Consider the following 27,740-nt stretch of genomic DNA (forward strand, 5'->3'; position numbering starts at 1 on the left):
GGGTGGCACCCAACGCAGCTCGGGTCCATCACTGGTGCGTGGCTGGGGGGAAAGGCAGGACGATGACGATACGCCTCCCACAGAGGACAGCTTGTCCTTACCCCTGGGCAGCCTGGCACACATGAGCGACTACATGCTGCAGTGCCTGCGCAACGACAGCAGAGTTGCCCACATTTTAACCTGTGCGGACTACTGGGTTGCCACCCTGCTGGATCCACGCTACAAAGACAATGTGCCCACCTTACTTCCTGCACTGGAGCGTGATAGGAAGATGCGCGAGTACAAGCGCACGTTGGTAGACGCGCTACTGAGAGCATTCCCAAATGTCACAGGGGAACAAGTGGAAGCCCAAGGCCAAGGCAGAGGAGGAGCAAGAGGTCGCCAAGGCAGCTGTGTCACGGCCAGCTCCTCTGAGGGCAGGGTTAGCATGGCAGAGATGTGGAAAACTTTTGTCAACACGCCACAGCTAACTGCACCACCACCTGATACGCAACGTGTTAGCAGGAGGCAACATTTCACTAACATGGTGGAACAGTACGTGTGCACACCCCTCCACGTACTGACTGATGGTTCGGCCCCATTCAACTTCTGGGTCTCTAAATTGTCCACGTGGCCAGAGCTAGCCTTTTATGCCTTGGAGGTGCTGGCCTGCCCGGCAGCCAGCGTTTTGTCTGAACGTGTATTCAGCACGGCAGGGGGCGTCATTACAGACAAACGCAGCCGCCTGTCTACAGCCAATGTGGACAAGCTGACGTTCATAAAAATGAACCAGGCATGGATCCCACAGGACCTGTCCGTCCCTTGTCCAGATTAGACATTAACTACCTCCCCATAACCATATATTATTGGACTCCAGGGCACTTCCTCATTCAATCCTATTTTTATTTTCATTTTACCATTATATTGCGAGGCTACCCAAAGTTGAATGAACCTCTCCTCTGCCTGTGTGCTAGGCCTAAATATATGCCAATGGACTGTTGCAGTGGTGGGTGACGTGAAGCCTCATTCTCTGCTATGACATGCAGACTAATTCTCTGCTGACATGAAGACAGATTCTCTGTTACGGGACCTCCCTCCTCTGCCTGGGTGCTGGGCCTAAATATATGCCAATGGACTGTTGCAGTGGTGGGTGACGTGAAGCCTGATTCTCTGCTATGACATGCAGACTAATTCTCTGCTGACATGAAGACAGATTCTCTGTTACGGGACCTCTCTCCTCTGCCTGTGTGTGTGCTGGGCCTAAATATATGCCAATGGACTGTTGCAGTGGTGGCTGACGTGAAGCCTCATTCTCTGCTATGACATGCAGACTAATTCTCTGCTGACATGAAGCCAGATTGTCTGTTACGGGACCTCTCTCCTCTGCCTGTGTGTGTGCTGGGCCTAAATATATGCCAATGGACTGTTGCAGTGGTGGGTGACGTGAAGCCTCATTCTCTGCTATGACATGCAGACTAATTCTCTGCTGACATGAAGACAGATTCTCTGTTACGGGACCTCTCTCCTCTGCCTGTGTGTGTGCTGGGCCTAAATATATGCCAATGGACTGTTGCAGTGGTGGCTGACGTGAAGCCTCATTCTCTGCTATGACATGCAGACTAATTCTCTGCTGACATGAAGCCAGATTGTCTGTTACGGGACCTCTCTCCTCTGCCTGTGTGTGTGCTGGGCCTAAATATATGCCAATGGACTGTTGCAGTGGTGGCTGACGTGAAGCCTCATTCTCTGCTATGACATGCAGACTAATTCTCTGCTGACATGAAGACAGATTCTCTGTTACGGGACCTCCCTCCTCTGCCTGGGTGCTGGGCCTAAATATATGCCAATGGACTGTTGCAGTGGTGGCTGACGTGAAGCCTCATTCTCTGCTATGACATGCAGACTAATTCTCTGCTGACATGAAGACAGATTCTCTGTTACGGGACCTCCCTCCTCTGCCTGGGTGCTGGGCCTAAATATATGCCAATGGACTGTTGCAGTGGTGGCTGACGTGAAGCCTCATTCTCTGCTATGACATGCAGACTAATTCTCTGCTGACATGAAGACAGATTCTCTGTTACGGGACCTCTCTCCTCTGCCTGGGTGCCGGGGCCTAAATATCTGAGAATGGACTGTTCCAGTGGTGGGTGACGGGAAGCCAGATTCTCTGCTATGGAACCTCTCTCCAATTGATTTTGGTTAATTTTTATTTATTTAATTTTAATTTTAATTCATTTCCCTATCCACATTTGTTTGCAGGGGATTTACCTACATGTTGCTGCCTTTTGCAGCCCTCTAGCTCTTTCCTGGGCTGTTTTACAGCCTTTTTAGTGCCGAAAAGTTCGGGTCCCCATTGACTTCAATGGGGTTCGGGTTCGGGACGAAGTTCGGATCGGGTTCGGATCCCGAACCCGAACATTTCCGGGATGTTCGGCCGAACTTCTCGAACCCGAACATCCAGGTGTTCGCTCAACTCTACTTATAAGTTTAGAAGCAAATCTTGACATTTTTCTGAACATTTCCAAAACCCACTTTTTAAGGACCAGTTCAGGTCTGAAGTCACTTTGTAAGGCTTACATAACAGAAACCACCCAAAAATGACCCTATTTTAGAAACTACACCCCTCAAGGTATTAAAAACTGATTTTATAAATGTTGTTAACCCTTTTGGTGTTCCACAAGAATTAATTGAAAATGGAGATGAAATTTCAGAATTTCACTTCTTTGGGCAGATTTTCCATTTTAATTTATTTTTTCCAGCTAACAAAGCCAGGATTAACAGCCAAACTAAACTCAATATTTATTGCCCTGATTCTGTAGTTTACAGAAACACCCCATATGTGATAAAAAAAAATGCTGTATGGCCACACGGCAGGGCGCAGAATTAAAGAAACGCCATATGGTTTTTGGAGGGCAGATTTCACTGGGATTATTTTAACTTGCCAGGTCACATTTGAAGACCCCCTGATGCACCCATAGAGTAGAATCTACAAAAAAGTGACCCCATTTTAGAAACTACGGTATAAGCTGGCAGTTTTGTTAGTACTAATTTAGGGTACAGATGATTTTTGGTTGCTCTATATTACACTTTTTGTGAGGCAAGGTAACAAAAAAATTGCTATTTTGCCACTGTTTTTATATTTTGTTATTTACGTTTATCTGACAGGTTAGATCATGAGCTAATTTTATAGAGCAGGTTGTTACGAACGCAACAATACCACATTTTTGGGGTTGTTTGTTTTAGTTTTGCATAATAAAGAATTTTTGAAAAAAAATGGATTTTTTAGTGTCTCCATATTCTGAAAGCCATATATTTTTTTTAATTTTGATTGGTACAATTTTGGGGTGCATTTTGGGGTGCATTGGTACAATTTTGGGGTGCATATGACTTTTTGATTGCTTGCTTTTACACTTTTTGTGATGTAAGGTGACAAAATGGCTTTTTTACACTTTTTTTTTTACGGTGTTCATCTGAGGGTTTAAATCATGTGATATTTTTATAGAGAAGGTTGTTACAGTCATGGCGATACCTAATATGTATAATTTTTTATTTATTTAAGTTTTATACATTAATATCATTTTTGAAACAAAATAAAACTTTTTGTATTTTTTATGGTGTCTATCGGATCGGGTGGATCATGTGATATATTTATAGAGCTGGTCGTTACAGATGTGGCGATACCTAATATGTGCGTTTATTATATATTTTTTTCTATTTTTTTATTATAAAATCAGGGGAAAGGGGCGTTTTTTCTTTTTTTAACTTGAAACTTTATTTTTTTATTGAAAACTCTTATTTTTACTCATTTTTTTTTTTTCAACTTTATTTCTTTCCCACTCTAGGACTTTACTTTAGGGGGTCTGATTCCCTTTGTAATGCATTACAATACATCTTTATTGTAATGCATTGCCTGTTACTGTATGACACCGAGTCTTACACTAACAGGTTGCCTATGAGACCCAGCCTGAGGCTGGATCTCCTCAGCACCCGTAGAAGGCAGGTCCTGATGCCATGCAAGACATTAGGCAGCCTCTGCACGGCATCAGGCTGCCTTCTGACACATCGAGTCCCCGCTACAGCAGCGTGGGACTCGATGTGCTCTATCACCCACCGCAAACAACTCCTATGTCGTAGTCAGCACGGACCGCGGCATAGAAGGGGTTAATCCGCCGGCATCAGCTTTTACAGTGATGCCGGCGAATGCAGCAGGGGCCCGCCCGATCATCCGCCGTGAATGTACGGCGGAATGCATTCTGGCAATGCATCCCCCGCCATACATGCACAGCTTTTTGCGTTGAGGGGTTAAGCCAGCTTATGTGGTGGTGCTTTTTGTCAAAAAGTTACATTTATGAAAATAAAAACCAACTTGTTGTGGGAACAAGTGATAGCTAAGTATTAAAATACAAAGCATTTATTTTATCTAATATAAATTTGCTAAACAGCAGAGTTTTGTCAGTAAATTGCTATTCAACAAAAACAAGACAATAAGAAAAACGTCCCGAATCTGAGACAAAAGTTGTAGTCCAGTTACCACTGGAAATGTTGCAAATATGCTTCAAAAGTTGCAAATACATTTCAAATGTCGTAAGTGTGGTCTGGCATGGGTTGTCTGAAATGGCGCATTATGGTTTAAAAAAGTCGCATTTTAGTGCTATTGATGTTAAAATATCACAAATCGAGAGAGATAGGCGGTTAATCAAGTTTATATTTAAAAAACTCACATTTTAAAGTGGTGTGCCCCTTTTGATATATGAAATGAAACAAATCACTACTTTTGATTTGTAATGTTCGTATTCTTTTAGCGCAAATTACCCATTATTGACAAATGTCCCCCATGGTATTTAACCACTTCAGCCCCGCTAGCTGAAACCCCCTTCATGACCAGAGCACTTTTTACACTTCGGCACTACACTACTTTCACCGTTTATCGCTCGGTCATGCAACTTACCACCCAAATGAATTTTACCAACTTTTCTTCTCACTAATAGAGCTTTCATTTGGTGGTATTTTATTGCTGCTGACATTTTTACTTTTTTTGTTATTAAATCGAAATGTAACGATTTTTTTGCAAAAAAATGACATTTTTCACTTTCAGCTGTAAAATTTTGCAAAAAAAACGACATCCATATATAAATTTTTCACTAAATTTATAGTTCTACATGTCTTTGATAAAAAAAAATGTTTGGGCAAAAAAAAAATGGTTTGGGTAACAAAAGCGTTTACAAACTATGGTACAAAAATGTGAATTTCCGCTTTTTGAAGCAGCTCTGACTTTCTGAGCACCTGTCATGTTTCCTGAGGTTCTACAATGCCCAAACAGTAGAAAAACCCCACAAATGACCCCATTTCGGAAAGTAGACACCCTAAGGTATTTGCTGATGGGCATAGTGAGTTCATATAACTTTTTATTTTTTGTCACAAGTTAGCGGAAAATGATGATGATTTTTTCTTTTTATTTTTTTCTTACAAAGTCTCATATTCCACTAACTTGCGACAAAAAATAAAAAATTCTAGGAACTCGCCATGCCCCTCACGGAATACCTTGGGGTGTCTTCTTTCCAAAATGGGGTCACTTGTGGCGTAGTTATTGTGGCGTAGTTATACTGCCCTGGCAATTTAGGGGCCCAAATGTGTGAGAAGAACTTTGCAATCAAAATGTGTAAAAAATGACCGGTGAAATCCGAAAGGTGCACTTTGGAATATGTGCCCACCTAGGCTGCAAAAAAGTGTGACACATCTGGTATCGCCGTACTCAGGAGAAGTTGGGGAATGTGTTTTGGGGTGTCATTTTACATATACCCATGCTGGGTGAGAGAAATATCTTGGCAAAAGACAACTTTTCCAATTTTTTTATACAAAGTTGGCATTTGACCAAGATATTTTTCTCACCCAGCATGGGTATATGTAAAATGACAGCCCAAAACACATTCCCCAACTTCTTCTGAGTACGGCGATACCAGATGTGTGACACTTTTTTGCAGCCAAGGTGGGCAAAGGGGCACATATTCCAAAGTGCACCTTTCGGATTTCGCAGGCCATTTTTTACACATTTTGATTGCAAAGTTCTTCTCACACATTTGGGCCCCTAAATTGCCAGGGCAGTATAACTACGCCACAAGTGACCCCATTTTGGAAAGAAGACACCCCAAGGTATTCCGTGAGGGGCATGGCGAGTTCCTAGAATTTTTTTTTTTTGTCGCAAGTTAGTGGAATATGAGACTTTGTAAGGAAAAAAGAAAAAAAAAAATCATCATTTTCCGCTAACTTGTGACAAAAAATAAAAAATTCTAGGAACTCGCCGTGCCCCTCACGGAATACCTTGGGGTGTCTTCTTTCCAAAATGGGGTCACTTGTGGCGTAGTTATACTGCCCTGGCAATTTAGGGGCCCAAATGTGTAAGAAGTACCTTGCAATCAAAATCTGTAAAAAAATGGCCGGCGAAATCCGAAAGGTGCTCTTTGGAATATGTGCCCCTTTGCCCACCTTGGCTGCAAAAAAGTGTCACACATCTGGTATCGAAGTACACAGGAGAAGTTGGGGAATGTGTTTTGGGGTGTCATTTTACATATACCCATGCTGGATGAGAGAAATATCTTGGCAAAAGACAACTTTTCCAATTTTTTTATACAAAGTTGGCATTTGACCAAGATATTTTTCTCACCCAGCATGGGTATATGTAAAATGACACCCCAAAACACATTGCCCAACTTCTCCTGAGTACGGCGATACCAGATGTGTGACACTTTTTTGCAGCCTAGATGCGCAAAGGTGCCCAAATTCCTTTTAGGAGGGCATTTTTAGACATTTGGATCCCAGACTTCTTCTCACACTTTCGGGCCCCTAAAAAGCCAGGGCAGTATAAATACCCCACATGTGACACCACTTGGAAAGAAGACACCCCAAGGTATTCAATGAGGGGCCTGGCGAGTTCATAGAAATTTTTATTTTTTTGCATAAGTTAGCGGAAATTGATTTTTTTTGTTTTTTTCTCACAAAGTCTCACTTTCCGCTAACTTAGGACAAAAATTTCAATCTTTCATGGACTCAATATGCACCTCAGCGAAAACCTTGGGGTGTCTTCTTTCCGAAATGGGGTCACATGTGGGGTATTTATACTGCCCTGGCTTTTTAGGGGCCCTAAAGCGTGAGAAGAAGTCTGGAATATAAATGTCTAAAAATGTTTACGCATTTGGATTCCGTGAGGGGTATGGCGAGTTCATGTGAGATTTTATTTTTTGACACAAGTTAGTGGAATATGAGACTTTGTAAGAAAAAACAAAAACACAAAAAATTTCCGCTAACTTGGGACAAAAAAATGTCTGAATGGAGCCTTACAGGGGCGGGGTGATCAATGACAGGGGGGTGATCAATGACAGGGGGGTGATCAATGACAGGGGGGTGATCACCCATATAGACTCCCTGATCACCCCCCTGTCATTGATCACCCCCGTGTAAGGCTCCATTCAGACGTCCGTATGATTTTTACGGATCCATGGATCGGATCCGCAAAACACATACGGACGTCTGAATGGAGCCTTACAGGGGGGTGATCAATGACAGGGGGTGATCAGGGAGTGTATATGGGTGATCACCCCTCTGTCATTGATCACCCCCTGTAAGGCTCCATTCAGACATCCGCATGATTTTTACGGATCCATGGATACATGGATCGGATCCGCAAAACACATGCGGACGTCTGAATGGAGCCTTACAGGGGGGTGATCAATGACAGGGGGTGATCAGGGTGATCACCCCCCTGTCACTGATCACCCCCCCTGTAAGGCTCCATTCAGACGTCCGTATGATTTTTACGGATCCATGGATACATGGATCGGATCCGCAAAACACATGCGGACGTCTGAATGGAGCCTTACAGGGGGGTGATCAATGACAGGGGGTGATCAGGGAGTGTATATGGGTGATCACCCCTCTGTCATTGATCACCCCCTGTAAGGCTCCATTCAGACGTCCGCATGATTTTTACGGATCCATGGATACATGGATCAGATCCGCAAAACACATGCGGACGTCTGAATGGAGCCTTACAGGGGGGTGATCAATGACAGGGGGTGATCAGGGTGATCACCCCCCTGTCACTGATCACCCCCCCTGTAAGGCTCCATTCAGACGTCCGTATGATTTTTACGGATCCATGGATACATGGATCGGATCCGCAAAACACATGCGGACGTCTGAATGGAGCCTTACAGGGGGGTGATCCATGACAGGGGGTGATCAGGGAGTGTATATGGGTGATCACCCCTCTGTCATTGATCACCCCCCTGTAAGGCTCCATTCAGACGTCCGCATGATTTTGACGGATCCATGGATACATGGATCGGATCCGCAAAACACATGCGGATGTCTGAATGGAGCCTTACAGGGGGGTGATCAATGACAGGGGGTGATCAGGGAGTGTATATGGGTGATCACCCCTCTGTCATTGATCACCCCCTGTAAGGCTCCATTCAGACGTCCGCATGATTTTTACGGATCCATGGATACATGGATCGGATCCGCAAAACACATGCGGATGTCTGAATGGAGCCTTACAGGGGGGTGATCAATGACAGGGGGTGATCAGGGAGTGTATATGGGTGATCACCCCTCTGTCATTGATCACCCCCTGTAAGGCTCCATTCAGACGTCCGTATGATTTTTACGGATACATGGATACATGGATCGGATCCGCAAAACACATGCGGATGTCTGAATGGAGCCTTACAAGGGGGTGATCAATGACAGGGGGTGATCAGGGAGTGTATATGGGTGATCACCCCTCTGTCATTGATCACCCCCCTGTAAGGCTCCATTCAGACGTCCGCATGATTTTTACGGATCCATGGATACCAAAACACATGCGGACGTCTGAATGGAGCCCTACAGGGGGGTGATCAATGACAGGGGGGTGATCAATGACAGGGGGTGATCAGGGAGTGTATATGGGTGATCACCCGCCTGTCATTGATCACCCCCCTGTAAGGCTCCATTCAGACGTCCGCATGTGTTTTGCGGATCCGATCCATGTATCCATGGATCCGTAAAAATCATACGGACGTCTGAATGGAGCCTTACAGGGGGGTGATCAATGACAGGGGGGTGATCAATGACAGGGGGTGATCAGGGAATCTATATGGGTGATCACCCGCCTGTCATTGATCACCCCCCTGTAAGGCTCCATTCAGACGTCCGCATGTATTTTGCGGATCCGATCCATGTATCCGTGGATCCGTAAAAATCATACGGACGTCTGAACGGAGCCTGACAGGGGGGTGATCAATGACAGGGGGGTGATCAATGACAGGGGGGTGATCAGGGAGTTTATATGGGGTGATCATGGAGGATCAGGGGTTCATAAGGGGTTAATAAGTGACGGGGGGGTGTAGTGTAGTGTGGTGTTTGGTGCGACTTTACTGAGCTACCTGTGTCCTCTGGTGGTCGATCTAAACAAAAGAGACCACCAGAGGACCAGGTAGCAGGTATATTAGACGCTGTTATCAAAACAGCGTCTAATATACCTGTGGAGATCCACTCGCTTACCTTCCGTTCCTGTGAGCGCGCGCGCCTGTGTGCGCGCGTTCACAGGAAATCTCGCGTCTCGCGAGATGACGCGCCGATGCGTCCAGGAGGAATAAATCAACCACCTCCCAGACGCATCGGTGCGTTAGGCGGTCGGGAGGTGGTTAAACTATATTTGTGTTATGGCAAAATCCCAAGGAGAATATTCATTATTGCAACATACATAGTTTCATCTATTGAAGTACTGTTCACACCGTCACCATATTTATTTTGTTGTTGATGAATAGTGTCGAGCGCGAATATTCGAATTTTAATTGCGAATATCGCCACTTCAGTAATTTGAGAATATGTAGAACATAGTGCTATATATTCACGTTCACAAATATGCTAATTGTGAATTTATCGCAAATTGTTTGCTAATATTTTTCTTTGCGAATATCGGCACTTAACAACATCCCTAGCATTCCAAGCTAGGAAAGTTGCCTACCCCTTAATGTTGATCGCAAATATTCTAATCACAAATTTTTATCGCGAATATATTACATTGCCGATTTTCGCAATCAAGTAAATAATGAATGGAGATCACAAATTCTTGAATTTGCGAATTTATGGCGAATATTCGGCCAAAAATGTGCGAAATATCGCAAATTTGAATATTGCCTATGCCGCTCATCACTATTGATGAGCAGAATAATGAGGAAATAAGAAAATGAGGTTCCAAACAGTAATTCATCAATTCATTCTGTTCAACTGAAGTTGTCGCAGCCCTATTAATAAGGCGGCCATCTTAGATTCAGACATTTTCCAGCGTTCTGATGGCAGGGACAGATGTAAGAAGGCGCAAGGGACAGCAATAGGAAAAACCTCCTTGTGACAAAAAAACTGAAACAATTATTTATGAGTGCAGGGAAAGGATAGGGAGGAATCATTTTGCAGCATCTTAGTGCAGGGAGAGACATCAGAAGGTGCTAGGGACACTGCTAAAAAATCGATTTACAAGTGCAGGGAAAGATTATTTGGGGATCCAAATAGCCATTTTACAGCTCTGTCATTCCAGAAATATGGTTCTGGTTATTGGGGTGCAAATGCTATGTTGAAAAGCCTTTAGTGGCCTATTTTAGTACAGAAATGAAATATTTACGCACTTCACTGTTGCAGTTATTTGTTGCAAAAGTGATTAGTGGCCTATTTCAGTGCAAAAAGATAAATATACTCTCAGTTTACTTCTGCAGTTATGTGTTGAAAGCATTTAGTGGCCTATTTCAGTACAGAAAGAAAAATATATATGCACTTCACTGTTGCAGTTATTTGAGGTGAAAGAGTTCAGTGGTCTATTTCAATACAAAAATAAAAATATATTCTCAGTTCACTTCTGCAGTTATATGTGGTGAAAGCGTTTAGCGGCCTATTTCAGTACAGAAAGAAAAATATATGAGCACTTAACTTTTGCAGTTCTTTGTGGCAAAAGTGTTTAGTGGCCTATTTCATTAAAAAATGAAAAATATATTCTCAGTTCACTTTGGCGGTTATGTGTTGACAGCGTTTAGTGGCCTATTTCAGTACTAAAAGAAAAATATATTCTCAATTCACTTTGGCATTTATTTATGTTGGAAGCATTTAGTGGCCTATTTCAGTACAAAAAGAAAAATATATTCTCAGTTCTCTTCGGCGGTTATATCTGTTGACAGCATTTAGTGGCCTATTTCAGTACAAAAAGAAAAATATATTTTCAGTTCACTTTGGCGGTTATATGTGTTGAAAGCGTTTTGTGGCCTATTTCACTACAAAAAGAAAAGGATATTCTATTTGACGGTTATATATGTTGAAAGCGTTTAGTGGCCTATTTCAGTACAAAAAGAAAAATATATTCTCAGGTTACTTTGGCAGTTACAGACGTGGACAAAATTGTTGGTACCCTTTGGTCAATGAAAGAAAAAGTCACAATGGTCACAGAAATAACTTTAATCTGACAAAAGTAATAATAAATTAAAATTCTATAAATGTTAACCAATGAAAGTCAGACATTGTTTTTCAACCATGCTTCAACAGAATTATGTAAAAAAATAAACTCATGAAACAGGCATGGACAAAAATGATGGTACCCCTAACTTAATATTTTGTTGCGCAACCTTTTGAGGCAATCACTGCAATCAAACGCTTCCTGTAACTGTCAATGAGACATCTGCACCTCTCAGCAGGTATTTTGGCCCACTCCTCATGAGCAAACTGCTCCAGTTGTGTCCGGTTTGAAGGGTGCCTTTTCCAGACTGCATGTTTCAGCTCCTTCCAAAGATGCTCAATAGGATTGAGGTCAGGGCTCATAGAAGGCCACTTTAGAATAGTCCAATTTTTTCCTCTTAGCCATTCTTGGGTGTTTTTAGCGGTGTGTTTTGGGTCATTGTCCTGTTGCAAGACCCATGACCTGCGACTGAGACCAAGCTTTCTGACACTGGCTAGTACATTTCTCTCTAGAATTCCTTGATAGTCTTGAGATTTCATTGTACCCTGCACAGATTCAAGACACCCTGTGCCAGACGCAGCAAAGCAGCCCCAGAACATAACAGAGCCTCCTCCATGTTTCACAGTAGGGACAGTGTTCTTTTCTTGATATGCTTCATTTTTTCGTCTGTGAACATACAGCTGATGTGCCTTGGCAAAAACTTCGATTTTTGTCTCATCTGTCCACAGGACATTCTCCCAGAAGCTTTGTGGCTTGTCAACATGTAGTTTGGCATATTCCAGTCTTGCTTTTTTATGATTCGTTTTCAACAATGGTGTCCTCCTTGGTCGTCTCCCATGTAGTCCACTTTGGCTCAAACAACGACGGATGGTGCGATCTGACACTGATGTTCCTTGAGCATGAAGTTCACCTTGAATCTCTTTAGAAGTCTTTCTAGGCTCTTTTGTTACCATTCGGATTATCCGTCTCTTAGATTTGTCATCAATTTTCCTCCTGCGGCCACGTCCAGGGAGGTTGGCTACAGTCCCATGGATCTTAAACTTATGAATAATATGTGCAACTGTACTCACAGGAACATCTAGTTGCTTGGAGATGGTCTTATAGCCTTTACCTTTAACATGCTTGTCTATAATTTTCTTTCTGATCTCTTGAGACAGCTCTTTCCTTTGCTTCCTCTGGTCCATGTCGAGTGTGGTACACACCATATCACCAAACAACACAGTGATTACCTGGAGCCATATATATAGGCCCAATGGCTGATTACAAGGTTGTAGACACCTGTGATGCTAATTAGTGGACACACCTTGAATTAACATGTCCCTTTGGTCACATTATGTTCTGTGTTTTCTAGGGGTACCATCATTTTTGTCCATGCCTGTTTCATGAGTTTATTTTTTTACATAATTCTGTTGAAGCATGGTTGAAAAACAATGTCTGACTTTCATTGGTTAACATTTATAGAATTTTAATTTATTATTACTTTTGTCAGATTAAAGTTATTTCTGTGACCATTGTGACTTTTTCTTTCATTGACCAAAGGGTACCAACAATTTTGTCCACGTCTGTATATGTGTTGAAAGCGTTTAGTGGCCTATTTCAGTACAGAAAGAAAAAATATTCTCAGTTCACTTCGGCGGTTAGATGTGTTGAAAGTGTTTAGTAGCCTCTTTCAGTACAAAAAGAAAAATATAATCTCAGTTTACTTCGGCAGTTATATGTATTGAAAGCGTTTAATGGCCTATTTCAGGACAGAAAGAAAAATAAACACGATGTTGCAGCGTATATATGCATATGTGTATATATACACTATTGCGCATATATACAGTACAGACCAAAAGTTTGGACGCACCTTCTCATTTAAAGAGTTTTCTTTATTTTCATGACTATGAAAATTATAGATTCACACTGAAGGCATCAAAACTATGAATTAACACATGTGGAATTATATACAGAACAAAAAAGTGTGAAACAACTGAAAATATGTCATATTCTAGGTTCTTCAAAGTAGCCACCTTTTGCTTTGATTACTGCTTTGCACACTCTTGGCATTCTCTTGATGAGCTTCAAGAGGTAGTCATCTGAAATAATTTTCACTTCACAGGTGTGCCCTGTCAGGTTTAATAAGTGGGATTTCTTGCCTTATAAATGGGGTTGGGACCATCAGTTGCGTTGTGGAGAAGTCAGGTGGATACACAGCTGATAGTCCTACTGAATAGACTGTTAGAATTTGCATTATGGCAAGAAAAAAGCAGCTAAGTATAGAAAAACGAGTGGCCATAAGAAATGAAGGTTGATCAGTCCGAAAAATTGGGAAAACTTTGAAAGTGTCCCCAAGTGCAGTCACAAAAACCATCAAGCGCTACAAAGAAACTGGCTCACATGCGGACCGCCCCAGGAAAGGAAGACCAAGAGTCACCTCTGCTGCGGGGGATAAGTTCATCCGAGTCACCAGCCTCAGAAATCGCAGGTTAACAGCAGCTCAGATTAGAGACCAGGTCAATGGCACACAGAGTTCTAGCAGCAGACACATCTCTAGAACAACTGTTAAGAGGAGACTGTGTGAATCAGGCCTTCATGGTAGAATATCTGCTAGGAAACCACTGCTAAGGACAGGCAACAAGCAGAAGAGACTTGTTTGGGCTAAAGAACACAAGGAATGGACATTAGACCAGTGGAAATCTGTGCTTTGGTCTGATGAGTCCAAATTTTAGATCTTTGGTTCCAATCACCGTATCTTTGTGCGATGCAGAAAAGGTGAACGGATGGACTCTACATGACTGGTTTCCACCGTGAAGCATAGAGGAGGAGGTGTGATGGTGTGGGGGTGCTTTGCTGGTGACACTGTTGGGGATTTATTCAAAATTGAAGGCATACTGAACCAGCATGGCTACCACAGCATCTTGCAGCGGCATGCTATTCCATCTGGTTTGCGTTTAGTTGGACCATCATTTATTTTTCAACAGGACAATGACCCCAAATACACCTCCAGGCTGTGTAAGGGCTATTTGACCATGAAGGAGAGTGATGGGGTGCTGCGCCAGATGACTTGGCCTCCACGGTCACTGGACCTGAACCCAATCGAGATGGTTTGGGGTGAGCTGGACCGCAGAGTGAAGGGCCAACAAGTGCTAAGCATCTCTGGGAACTTCTTCAAGACAGTTGGAAGACCATTTCAGGTGACTACCTCTTGAAGCTCATCAAGAGAATGCCAAGAATGTGCAAAGCAGTAATCAAAGCAAAAGGTGGCTACTTTGAAGAACCTAGAATATGACATATTTTCAGTTGTTTCACACTTTTTTGTTTTGTATATAATTCCACATGTTAATTCATAGTTTTGATGCCTTCAGTGTGAATCTACAATTTTCATAGTCATGAAAATAAAGAAAACTCTTTGAATGAGAAGGTGTGTCCAAACTTTTGGTCTGTACTGTACGTAAATATACACTGTTGCAGTTATTTGTGGAGAAAGCGTTTAGTGGCCTATTTCACCTCCATACTCTGTCATTGGGCCACTCTGTGGTCTCCTCATGCTGTCCCCACCTCCACACTCAGTCACTATGCCACAAGGTGGCCTCCTCATACATCTGCCACCTCCATACTCTTATCATTGGGCCACTCTGTGTTCTCCTCATGCTGCTGCCAACTCCAGACTTGGTCATTGTACCACTCGGTTGCCTCCTCATACTGCTGAAACCTCCACACTTTGTCATGGTGCCACTCTGTGGACCCCTCATGCTGCTGACACCTCCACAATCTCTTGTCATAGTGATACTCTGGCCTCCTCATGCTGCTGACACCTCCACACTTTGTCTTTGTACCACTCTGTGGCCTCCTCATGCTGATGCCACCTCCACAATCTATTGTCATCGTGCTACTCTGTGGCCTCCTCATACTGCTGCCACCTCCACAATCTTTTGTCGTCATGCCACTCTGTGGCCTCCTGATGCTGACGCCACCTCCAGACTCTGTCATTGGGCCACTCTATGGTCTCCTCATGCTGCTTCCATCTCACCACTATGTCATAGGGCCACTCTGTGGACTTCTCATGCTGTTCCCACCCTCCCTACTTCATAACTGGGCCACTCTTTTGCCTTTTGGCCTGGCTGACGTAATCATTTATTTGACCCTTCTTCTGATCTGTCAGAAGAAAGTAAAAATTAGACACACAACTGATCCTGTCTGTATAGCAGCTGTAAGGCCTGTACGGTCCCATCAGAATTGACTTGTGATTTGTTAGCCAAAAACAGGAGTGGGTACAAAACAGATTGTAATAAAAATAATTTCATTTTACCCTTTAAAATGGGTTGTCTGGTTTAGAAGACTGGTTTTCAAATTCTTTATTGAGGAATCCTGAGCTAATGGAGAAAGCCCCCTGTCCACCTATTGGCAAGAGTGTAATGCAGCTACAATGAGGAGCACTGTGTAATGGTTTTCCAGTGCTGTGCATTGCAGATTGTGATGGTTCAAAGCTAAATTGCTGGGACACATAAAAGCAAAACACCTTTTGTTAAACTTATTATTGGCCGACAATTGTAAGGAAAATTGATTGGCCAAAGTGGAAAACTCTTTTAAATTATAGACAAATTATAGGCCAATTTATTTTGCAACTATAGATATCTAATATAACCTTATGTAACCTGAATTATAATCTATGTGCATAACAATTATTCACATATTCCCAAAGTCCCCAAGCCTTAACTAACCTATGGAAAAACATTGGGAACAAATTATTAGTTTTTTTTTATGATCCATGGTGAGTGTTTTTTTGCTGACTGACATTTAGACATTTAGGGCATTTCTTATGTATTTAGCAAGTAAAGTGTCACAAACTTTGAGCCAAACACTTTTAGTATATGCCTCTGAGACGGAAGAGAATAAATATGGGATGACAGCTATGTCACATATAATCTTTAAGCTAGGCAAAAAGAAAAGTAAATAAAATGTCAGGAATTGCAGCAACCTGTCATGTAAGGCTCTAATAATGAACCTGCCGCAAAACTTGCTTCCAGTTCCTTTTTGCTTGACTATGTCAAAATATTATGTTAATAGAACCTGTTCAATTACCAGTGCTATATGTTGGTGCAGTCAGACATGATGGGATATGGTCACAGCTTTTGACATTTGATTGTGGAAAGAAAGACACAACAGTATACAATTTAACTGTTCTCTGCTGTATAGTATAATCACTGATAATGTATAGAGCTATTTGTAATTAATTTAGAATGCTATATGATCCATAATGAATTCCACGTAGATCCAGTGTACAGTATAAGCCATATGATAATCAATTCATAAATCTATTTGATATTCCATTAAGATTTAAGGTACGTTTTCTTTTTCTCTATGAACCTACTTTACTGCTTCACAACATTGACTACCTAAAGCATTTATTCCAAAAATTTAACCAGAAACCTTTCCAGGCATTTGTCTCTGGGCAGTGGAAAATCAGAAACAATTAATTACTAAATCTAATGTCTTGTCTTCCTCTTCATGCAGTTATCTTCCAAGACAACAGTTATACTGATTTCCCCAAACAAGGAAGAGAAACTAGTCTTTCCTCACTGGGTTCACAGGTATAGATTTACTATAGGCACAGTGGGCCTTTGCTTATAGGCAGCCTTTGGGGAGAGAAGTTGTTCAAGATATTTTATATATTAATACTGTACTAACTATTTAGTTACAGTTTAGTTATTGTTTTGGTGTCTATGAAGGCTGTGAAGGTATGAGGGCAGGGGTGGACTGGCCATAGACCCCACAGCGAAATTTCCCAGTGGGCCAATAGCAAAGGGACCATCTGAGCCGCCCTCTTGGCTGTCAGCTGGATACATAATAATCTGATGCTCTCAACATTAATTAATGCTAGGAGCATTAGGTACTTATGCACCTGGCCGGCGGCAGCGGGTACACTCCAACTATAAATGCTGTAGAGACTGCGGCAGTATTTTGTGCTGAACTGTGATATTTGGTTCTGCTGGGGAGGAATTGTGTGCTGCACTATGGTATTGCATAACCTGCCTACTTCTGTTGTCCCTGCCTACTTGTATTGCCATGTCTTCTGTCAATTTGGACCACTTTTAGGTTTTCTCCAGCGCCACTTTAAGTTCCCAGTCTGCCCCTGTATGAGGAGAAGTCTGTATATGTGCTATATATTGCTGGAAGTGTACTGCAGTTTTCTGCTTTATTTTGTAAAGCCATACATATCTGAAGGCCTACATATAATCTAGTTTACGTAAACCTGTGTCTGGACGGCCCACTTTTGAAAATGCTACAGGGTATAGATTTAAATAACCTTTTTATAGGAATTGCAGCCCTAACAATGCAGTAGTAAGAAATACATAATACCCAATCAATAATCAAAAGATTACCAAAGCTGAGTCAAGCTGCGTACACAGTGTATCCTGGAAATAAAGCAATTAGGCCTACATTTCTGCAATGCAACAACATTCCCCCATTTTACTTTGATGGTGAGGGGTCAAAAAGCATGGCTATCCAGTAATCATCAGATTACTTGTTGGTAAGGATATGCCTGTCATTACATAAGTAATCATATTGCTTGCCTTTATTGCCAGCATGCTTAAGGACTCAGTTGCTCCCAGCTCCACCCCCTATTGAGATGATTAGTCATCATGTTCGGCGTCGTCGGCATTAGCATCCTTGTCCTCATGCAAACGTGACTCCTGTTGCTTCTCCTCCTCCTCTAGTGGTAGCTCCTTATCCTCATTGTCCACTTCCTTCACCATGGCTCTTTCTCCATGTGGGTCCCTAACAGCTAAGAGTCGCCAGCAAGATGCGTAAACTGTTCTTCCACCATCCATTGTTGCATCAGCATGAGATAAATTTCAGGGTGATGACCTTGTTGATGCTTAAGTTGTCCCTACTAACAAACCTGGTGACCTCTTGGAAGGGCCTAAGTTTGCAACAGGTATCTCTGATATACTGACACCGCCTGGCCATGGGGCAATACATAATCCCTGCAGAGGTGGTCTGGTGCATGATAAAATGATTCACTGATATTAGAAAGGATCGTCAAAACCGGAGAGGAGGAGGGGTCTGCCTTTTTGTAAAGTCCGGTCTAAAGCCCACACTCCGTGGAGATATAAGATATAAGTGAGGGACATGAACATGTGGAGTCACTGTGGGTAGAGATACATGGCACTAAAACCAATAATAAATTACTAATAGGAGTTTACTATAAACCACCTAATATACCAGAGTCCACAGAAAATCTACTGCTAAATGAGATTGACAAGGCGGCAAATCATAATGAGGTGGTTATTATGGGGGACTTCAACTACCCAGATATAGACTGGGAAACTGAAACTTGTATATCTCATAAAGGAAACAGGTTCTTGGCAATAACCAAAGACAATTACCTCTCCCAACTGGTTCAGGACCCGACTAGAGGGACGGCCATACTGGACTTAGTATTAACCAATAGGCCTCACAGAACAACAGACGTGCAGGTTGGGGGACACCTGGGAAATAGTGACCACAAAGTAATAACCTTCCAATTATCATTCAAGAGAGGGAGGAACAAAAATACCAAACTTCAAAAAAGCTAAATTTAGCCAACTAAGAGAGGCCATAGGCCTAACTAAATGGGATAAAGTCCTCACAAATAAAAATACAGCCACAAAATGGGATATCTTTAAAAGCATCCTAAAATCTAATTGTGAGAGGTACATACCGTATGGGAATAAAAGGTTAAGGAACAAAAAGAAACCAATGTGGATAAACAGAACTGTAAAGAAAGCAATAAATGACAAAAAGAAAGCATATAAAACACTAAAACAGGAAGGTAGCACGGAAGCACTGAAAAACTATAAGGAAAAAAATAGAACATGTAAAAAACAAATAAAAGCGGCCAAACTAGAGACCGAGAGATTAATTGCCAAAGAGAGTAAAACTAACCCTAAAATGTTCTTCAATTATATAAATGTTAAAAAGTATAAATCTGAAGGTGTCGGCCCGTTAAAGAGTAATGAGGGGGAAGTCGCAGAGAGCGACGAGGAGAAAGCAAAGCTGTTAAATATTTTTTTCTCCAATGTATTCACTGAGGAAAATAAACTGTCAGATGACATGCCGAAGGTTGAAATAAATTCCCCATTAAAAGTGTCCTGTCTGACCCAGGAAGAAGTACAACAGCGACTTAAAAAGATTAAAATAGACAAATCGCTAGGACCGGATGGCATACACCCCCGTATCCTAAGGGAATTAAGTAATGTCATAGCCAGACCCTTATTTCTGATATTTGCAGATTCTATATTGACAGGGAATGTCCTACAGGATTGGCGCATGGCAAATGTGGTGCCAATATTCAAAAAGGGTCCAAAAACAGAGCCTGGAAACTATAGGCCGGTAAGTTTAACATCTGTTGTGGGTAAACTGTTTGAAGGTTTTCTGAGAGATGCTATGTTAGAGCATCTTAACGGAAATAAGCAAATAACGCCATATCAGCATGGCTTTGTGAGGGATCGGTCATGTCAAACAAATTTAATCAGTTTCTATGAGGAGGTAAGTTCTAGACTTGACAGCGGTGAATCAATGGATGTCGTGTATCTGGACTTCTCTAAAGCATTTGACACTGTACCACATAAAAGGTTAGTATATAAAATGAGAATGCTCGGACTGGGAGAAAACGTCTGTAAGTGGGTAAGTAACTGGCTCAATGATAGAAAACAGAGGGTGGTTATTAATGGTACATACTCAGATTGGGTCACTGTCACTAGTGGGGTACCTCAGGGGTCAGTATTGGGCCATATTCTCTTCAATATATTTATTAATGATCTTGTAGAAGGCTTGCATAGTAAAATATCAATTTTCGCAGATGACACTAAACTGTGTAAAGTAATTAACACTGAAGAGGACAGTATACTACTACAGAGCGATCTGGATAGATTGGAGGCTTGGGCAGATAAGTGGCAGATGAGGTTTAACACTGACAAATGTAAAGTTATGCACATGGGAAGGAAAAATGCAAGTCACCCGTACTTATTAAATGGTAAAACACTCAGTAACACTGACATGGAAAAAGATCTAGGAATTTTAATAAACAGCAAACTAAGCTGCAAAAAACAGTGTCAGGCAGCTGCTGCCAAGGCCAATAAGATAATGGGTTGCATCAAAAGGGGCATAGATGCCCGTGATGAGAACATAGTTCTACCACTTTACAAATCACTAGTCAGACCACACATGGAGTACTGTGTACAGTTCTGGGCTCCTGTAAGCAAGGCAGACATAGCAGAGCTGGAGAGGGTCCAGAGGAGGGCAACTAAAGTAATAACTGGAATGGGGCAACTACAGTACCCTGAAAGATTATCAAAATTAGGGTTATTCACTTTAGAAAAAAGATGACTGAGAGGAGATCTAATTAATATGTATAAATATATCAGGGGACAGTACAGAGATCTATCCCATCATCTATTCATTCCCAGGACTGTGACTGTGACGAGGGGACATCCTCTGCATCTGGAGGAAAGAAGGTTTGTACACAAACATAGAAGAGGATTCTTTACGGTAATAGCAGTGAGACTATGGAACTCTCTGCCTGATGAGGTGGTGATGGTGAGTACAATAAAGGAATTCAAGAGGGGCCTGGATGTATTTCTGGAGTGTAATAATATTACAGGCTATAGCTACTAGAGAGGGGTCATTGATCCAGGGAGTTATTCTGATTGCCTGATTGGAGTCGGGAAGGAATTTTTATTCCCCTAAAGTGAGGAAAATTGGCTTCTACCTCACAGGGTTTTTTTGCCTTCCTCTGGATCAACTTGCAGGATGACAGGCCGAACTGGATGGACAAATGTCTTTTTTCGGCCTTATGTACTATGGTACTATGTTACTATGTTACACCGCTTCCTACAAGTTGAGACATCACAGATCAAGCAGTGCCACTGCAAATCCAGGAGGGAGTTCCTTGCCACATGGGAGTTCAGCCACAAGAATGGCTGAAATGCCAGGAAGGTCTCCTGGACATAGATAACACCCTCTGCAAGCCACTGTACTTTTTGAAAAAGCATTGTATGGCTAAATTTATCACGTGTGTTATGCATGGAGCATGTGTTATTTCCCCCAAATGCAAAGTGGCCAAAATATTCCTGTCATTGTCGCTGACCACCTTGCACAGTTGGAGTTGGCAGGGAGACAGCCAGCAGGATGCTTCCTGCCTGATGCACTTTTGCAACTGATCAGCTGTGTGGCTACTCTCTCCCAGGCCAATCATATCTGGCATGGCATGGCAAACACTTCGCTTTAGGCTACTTTCACACTTGCGGCAGAGTGATCCGGCAAGCAGTTCCGTCGCCGGAATTACCTGCCGGATCCGTCAAAATCAACATTAACGGATATTTTTCATGCAACGGATCCGTCGTTCCGGCAATAGTATTTTATGCCGGATCCGTCATTCCGTTGCATCCGACATACACTTTTCGACGGATCCGTCTGCCGGATCCGTCGTAATAGCGGATCCGTCTGTTCCGTTTCCTTCCGTTTGTAAACGGAAGGACGGATCCGTTATTCAAATTTCAGAGATAAAAAGATGCAATCTGTTAAGCAAATACTACAAGTGGCTATAAAAGAAAACCGAAGGTCACTTACCACTCAGAAGTTCCTTCTGCAGAGTGTAAAGATGATGCCAGACCATATTAGTTTTGGATTCCAGGCTCTAATTCTGGTTTCGCGCTGGAGAAGACGTCTTCGAGACAGACAGCGTAGAAAGCGTCGCTATTGGGTGCATCCAATAACATCTGCAAGAATAAGAAGGGGAGTTTTTGAAACTTTGTTTCCCGAATTGAGGAATTATCCAGACAAATTTGTTAATTACTTACGGATGACAGTAGAAAGTTTTGACGATCTCTTACAACGGGTGTCACCACACATTCAAAGGCAAGACACCACTTTCCGCCGCTGTGTTTCCCCAGCAGAACGCCTGTTGTTGACCATAAGGTAAAGTAGATAAATATTATATATAGTACGAATTCTAATTTTTTAAAGCTGCTCATTGGTAGTGTAAAAGTAAATTAATTTAAATTTTTATTTCCTGTGATCATTGTAGAAAGTGTATAGGCCACAAGTGATTATTATTTTTAATTATGCTTAAATCCAAATAATGGTCAAACAATGTCAAATGAACTGTGATAAATATCGGTCACCATGGAGAAGAAACCTTTCTCCTTTTTTTTACATTATTATTGTCTACATAAAAAATCTTGATAAAAAAACGTCCCATAGAATTGTATCTCGAATGATATATATTATAATTTTTTCTAAAATAAAAATCTTTTTTTTTCCATAGGTTTCTTGCAAGTGGAGAAAGTTTTAGCTCACTCCATTTCCAATTTCGCCTTGGCATATCGACTGTTTCCATGATTGTGAAGGAGACATGCCGTGTTTTGTGGGATCAACTTCATGAAGAATTTATTCCACATCCAACTAGACAGCATTGGACCGAAATTGCTGAAAAATATTGGGACATTTGTCAGTTTCCCAACTGCATAGGTGCAGTAGACGGGAAACATATAAGAATAATCAAGCCCCAAGGATCCGGATCTGAGTTTTACAACTATAAGAAATATTTTTCAATAATTCTAATGGCTATCGCTGATGCAGAATACCGATTTGTTGCCGTCGACGTGGGGGCCTATGGACGCACCAACGATTCCATGGTTTTTAAAAATTCTTATATGGGCAGAAGTCTATATAATAGAGAATTTGATTTCCCGCAGCCTCAACCACTGCCAGGTACTGAGGCCCCACCCATGCCGTTTGTATTGGTTGGTGATGAGGCCTTCCAAATGTGTGGAAATCTTCTGAAACCTTATTCAAGCCGCGGATTAAATTTAACAAAACGGACATACAACTACCGCTTGACCAGGGCTCGAAGAATGGTTGAATGTACATTTGGAATTTTGGTTGCAAAATGGCGGATTTTTACCAAACCAATTCATATGAAGGTGGAATCGGTGGATGAGGTTGTAAAGTGTGCAGTTGTGTTACACAACTACCTCCTTAAAAAGGAACCACTGAATTTGGAACAGATACAGGAGGACAGCGAGATGCCAAGCATTGAAAGTTTTGGACCACGGTCAAGTGTTGCAGTATCACGGATGAGAGACTGTTTTGCAGATTATTTTTGCTCGGAGGCAGGAAGGGTGGACTGGCAGGACCGATTTGTTTAAACATTTTCATTTTTTTTGAGATTTACAGTTAATTTCTGTTTATTTTAGTGGTTTACAGTTTTTTGTATTAGTTTTCAATTGGATTTGTGTTTCAATAAATATAGTTTTTCTAAGTATTTGAAATTTTTAATTATATATTATTTTTAGCACGATATAAGAGAAATACATTCGTGATTTGCTACACTGCAGATATATTATTGTGTTGATACTCAATTTCAATCTTCTATATCGCTAGAGGAGCCACACATCTTTGTGTAGCTTCGCTGGCGCAGGTAGATTTTATCAGGCCTGTTATGGTGTAGTAATCTGACCAACGCCAGCGGAGCGACACATACTTGTGTCGCTCCACTGGCGAAGGTAGATTTTATCAGGCCTGTTATGTTGTAGTAATCTGACCAACGCCAGCGGAGCGACACATACTTGTGTTGCTCCACTGGCGAAGGTAGATTTCATCAGTCCTTTTATGGTGTAGTATCTGACCGACACCAGAGGAGCGACACATACTTGTGTTGCTCCACTGGTGAAGGTAGATTTTATCAGGCCTGTTATGGTGTAGTAATCTGACCAACGCCAGCGGAGCGACACATACTTGTGTCGCTCCACTGGCGAAGGTAGATTTTATCAGGCCTGTTATGTTGTAGTAATCTGACCAACGCCAGCGGAGCGACACATACTTGTGTTGCTCCACTGGCGAAGGTAGATTTCATCAGTCCTTTTATGGTGTAGTATCTGACCGACACCAGAGGAGCGACACATACTTGTGTTGCTCCACTGGTGAAGGTAGATTTTATCAGGCCTGTTATGGTGTAGTAATCTGACCAACGCCAGCGGAGCGACACATACTTGTGTCGCTCCACTGGCGAAGGTAGATTTTATCAGGCCTGTTATGGTGTAGTAATCTGAGCAACGCCAGCGGAGCGACACATACTTGTGTCGCTTCGCTGGCGATCGTACAATTTTAAAGACCTTTCCTACATACACTAAAGTAATCTCCCATCGCTGTCGGAGCAAACCAAGTATAGTTCACTTCAAAAGCGATGTGAGATGTTCGCTTTTATTTACCAAAAAATTAAATAAATACAAAACAAATAAAATTTATAAACAATATCTTTTTTATTTTAAAAATAATTTTTTTTAATAATATAAATAACTTTTTAGAATAATAAAAAAATAAAAAAAAAGGCTATAAATGCCTGTAAGTAGGACCGGTGGGAGTGGTGGGAGTAGAAGGTTGGGTGGTGGAGGTTTCAACACTGGTTGGTCCCCCTCGTTCCTGTGCCCCTGTGGACATAAAAGTGTGTGTTGTGGCAAGCACAACAGAGGGAGTATTCAATCTGGATGGGGGAGCGGGAGAAGGAGTTGACCGAGCCAGAGTAGAAGGAGTGTTGAAACTGCTAGTTGGAAAATATTGAGGAGGAGAAGGAGAAAAGTGGTGAGAAAAGTGCTCGGTGGAATGTGGAGGCTGGGATGGGGGATGAGGAGGTAGGAAAGGTGGGTAGGTAGTTTGGGTAGGGGGTTGTTGAGGTTGTGATGGGGGATAGGGCATGGATGGGGGATAGGGCATGGATGGGGGATAGGGCATGGATGGGGGATAGGGCATGGATGGGGGATAGGATGTGGGGCGGTGTTGAACTTGCCACAAGACACTGTCCACCTGTCTTCGGGCCTCAAACAACTGGTCGGGCGTAAATCGTTCCATCACGGGGAGCAACGAATACCAATAGTGATGCACAGGACCCAATTGCGACGTATGCACCGCCCCCTCCTGCAGACGTCGCACTTGTTCCTCCAAAGCGGCAATCCTATTGGTATATCCCATCAAGGACTCGTAAACGAGCCTTGTGAGATCCTCGTAGTCCGCCTGACGGCTCCTACCGGTCCTCTGGCGACGCATCAATGCCTCAAAAAGTGGTGCCATTGTGGCCATTGTTGCGTCGCCAGAGGGCACAGGTAGGGGAACATTGAGGTCCCGACCAGCTGTTGGAGTAGGACGTGAGGGACCCGCGGTGGGCGGCTCTTCGGGAACCGCCTCTTGAGCTCCGGACTCTGGAAGGACTTCACGAGGAGCTTGTTGCGCCCGAGTACTGCTAGATGTGCTGTAAAAGGAAAAAAAAAAATTAATGGACAAATAGGGAACTATGTGTGAATGTCCAAGACAGAGTGTCAAATGACAGTCTGTCTAGGCCACACACATAGATTGGAGATTAGTATTCATAATTATTATAAACATTACAGCTTACCTTCGCAGCTGTAGGGTTCTCCTAAGAAAACCTAATGCGGCCGCATAACGGTACGGCCGCTTTTGGCTTCCTCCTGAACCACTCGGGCGCTTGACCTCCTCGTTGTAGTCCTTCTTATAGCGGTCCCTCATTGACCGCCACCGCACCAGGATTGTAGTCCCTGTCCGCAAGAAAAAAATAAAATAAATAAATATTATAATAATTTATTTCAGACATCAGAAATGGTTTAGTATTTGTTTGAACCTGCTACAACAACAATAAAAAAATTATTGATGTTCACTATAGGTAGCATTGAGTGACCAACTTCAACCAGACACAAAACCAATTTATAATGAAAAGTACACATGTGCATTATACTAGAGTATACTTACGGCACTCCTCCCGTTGACTCTCATTGAGGTCGTCCCAATTAGGCACCAAGACTTCGCATATCTCAAGCCAGAGGAGCCGGGTACCATGATGGTCAGCATGGCGGCGGTCTGTGTGGTCCCAGAGCGGTGGTCTATCCTCCACCATCTGGATGAGGAGTTCATTGTCAATTATACAACTACCAAATTCCTCCTCATCCGTTCTGGTGGAGCGTCGTGAACCCTAAAATAAAAAAAAAAAATTATAATCTCATGTTTAAAGCAGGTTTGGGTCTATAGAGATAGGACCTGCACGACTAGATCGCCGCTAGCATGTTTTCAATATATGTGTCCAATAAAAGGCTGTGTGGTTTTAATTAAATAAAGAGAAAGGATTTTATAGATATGTAAATGAGTGTTGAATGTGTCGCTCATGCGCTGTTCTCGGCATGAAGCTGATGTCAGGACAGGGAAGGAACAATATAAAGGCACTGCTCACAAGGAAGGTTAGTGCAGCCCTTGAACACTCATTTATATCTATAAAAAAAAAAATTAATTAAGTTAAAACCACACAGCCCTATAGGACACATATGTTGCGAACATGCTAGCGGCAATCTAGCCGTGCAGGTCCGTATCTCTATAGGCCCAAACCTGTTGACAGAAATCCTTTTAACAGTTTTAAAATTAAAAATATTCCTCTAGGAAATACTCACACGAACACGACCGCCGCGGGCTCCCCGACTTCCTCTGGCTTTCGATTGACGACCTCTGTTGGATCCAACGGGAGGAGCGACCTGTAATAGAAATACCAACAACAAAAAAAAAATTTAATATACAAATCATAATATTGTGTTTAAAAAAAAAAAAAGATAAAAAAAAAATATTTACCGCTTCATGTCCTCCACCACCAGCTTCCTCCTCTCCAGCGGTCTCTGGGCCGCGAGGCCTCTCCTCCGCAGATGATGACTGTGAATTATAAACAATAAAAAAATTAAGAAATGCGTTCATAATGTAAATGCAGAATGCTTTAAAAAAATTGTTACCGTATCATGTCTCCGCCTACGTCTTGGAGGAGAGGTCCCGGCATCAGTTGAAGATGTTGAGCCTGTAGAAAAAAAAATATTACTCTGATTATTATTATTATTATTATCAAATATTAACAACAAACCAAGACTAATAATACTTACTTGACATTCTTTAAAGTTCTATTCAAATTTCTTTTTCCCCAAAAAATCGATTTTGGACTACATGGGAAAAAAAAAAAAAAATTTAACATTTTTTCGGACTACCACCCCTAGCATCCACTATGTACTTGCACCACATGCATTGCCTATGCAAAACTACATAGGCCCTGCATGAGGTGCAAGTACATATAGTGGATGCTAGGGGTGGTAGTCAACAGGACTACCACCCCTAGCATCCACTATGTGCTTGCACCACATGCATTGCCTATGCAAAACTACATAGGCCCTGCATGAGGTGCAAGTACATAGTGGATGCTAGGGGTGGTAGTCAACAG

The 27,740-nt window shown here is 42.2% G+C and overlaps 1 protein-coding gene across 1 annotated transcript; it reads right to left on the minus strand.

Annotated features, from left to right (window-relative positions):
* Nucleotides 1-22,101: 22,101 nt before the first annotated feature.
* LOC122935341 lies at nt 22,102-27,415 on the minus strand. Its single transcript, XM_044291107.1, has 8 exons — nt 27,409-27,415; nt 27,265-27,326; nt 27,110-27,187; nt 26,935-27,015; nt 26,246-26,465; nt 25,875-26,034; nt 25,268-25,730; nt 22,102-22,203 (listed from the first exon to the last, which is right to left on the minus strand). The coding sequence occupies exons 1-8, from the start codon at nt 27,413-27,415 to the stop codon at nt 22,102-22,104; spliced, it is 1,173 nt and encodes a 390-aa protein (XP_044147042.1).
* Nucleotides 27,416-27,740: the final 325 nt, after the last annotated feature.

Source organism: Bufo gargarizans, chromosome 4 (assembly GCF_014858855.1).
Source record: "Bufo gargarizans isolate SCDJY-AF-19 chromosome 4, ASM1485885v1, whole genome shotgun sequence".
Taxonomy (NCBI): domain Eukaryota; kingdom Metazoa; phylum Chordata; class Amphibia; order Anura; family Bufonidae; genus Bufo; species Bufo gargarizans.

Coding starts and splice junctions, on each gene's coding strand:
- LOC122935341 (XM_044291107.1), bottom strand. Junction 26,466..26,934: donor CCCGCGGCGGTCGTGTTCGT/GTGAGTATTTCC, acceptor TTTTTATTTTAG/GGTTCACGACGCTCCACCAG. Junction 25,731..25,874: donor AGAACCCTACAGCTGCGAAG/GTAAGCTGTAAT, acceptor TTCCTTTTACAG/CACATCTAGCAGTACTCGGG.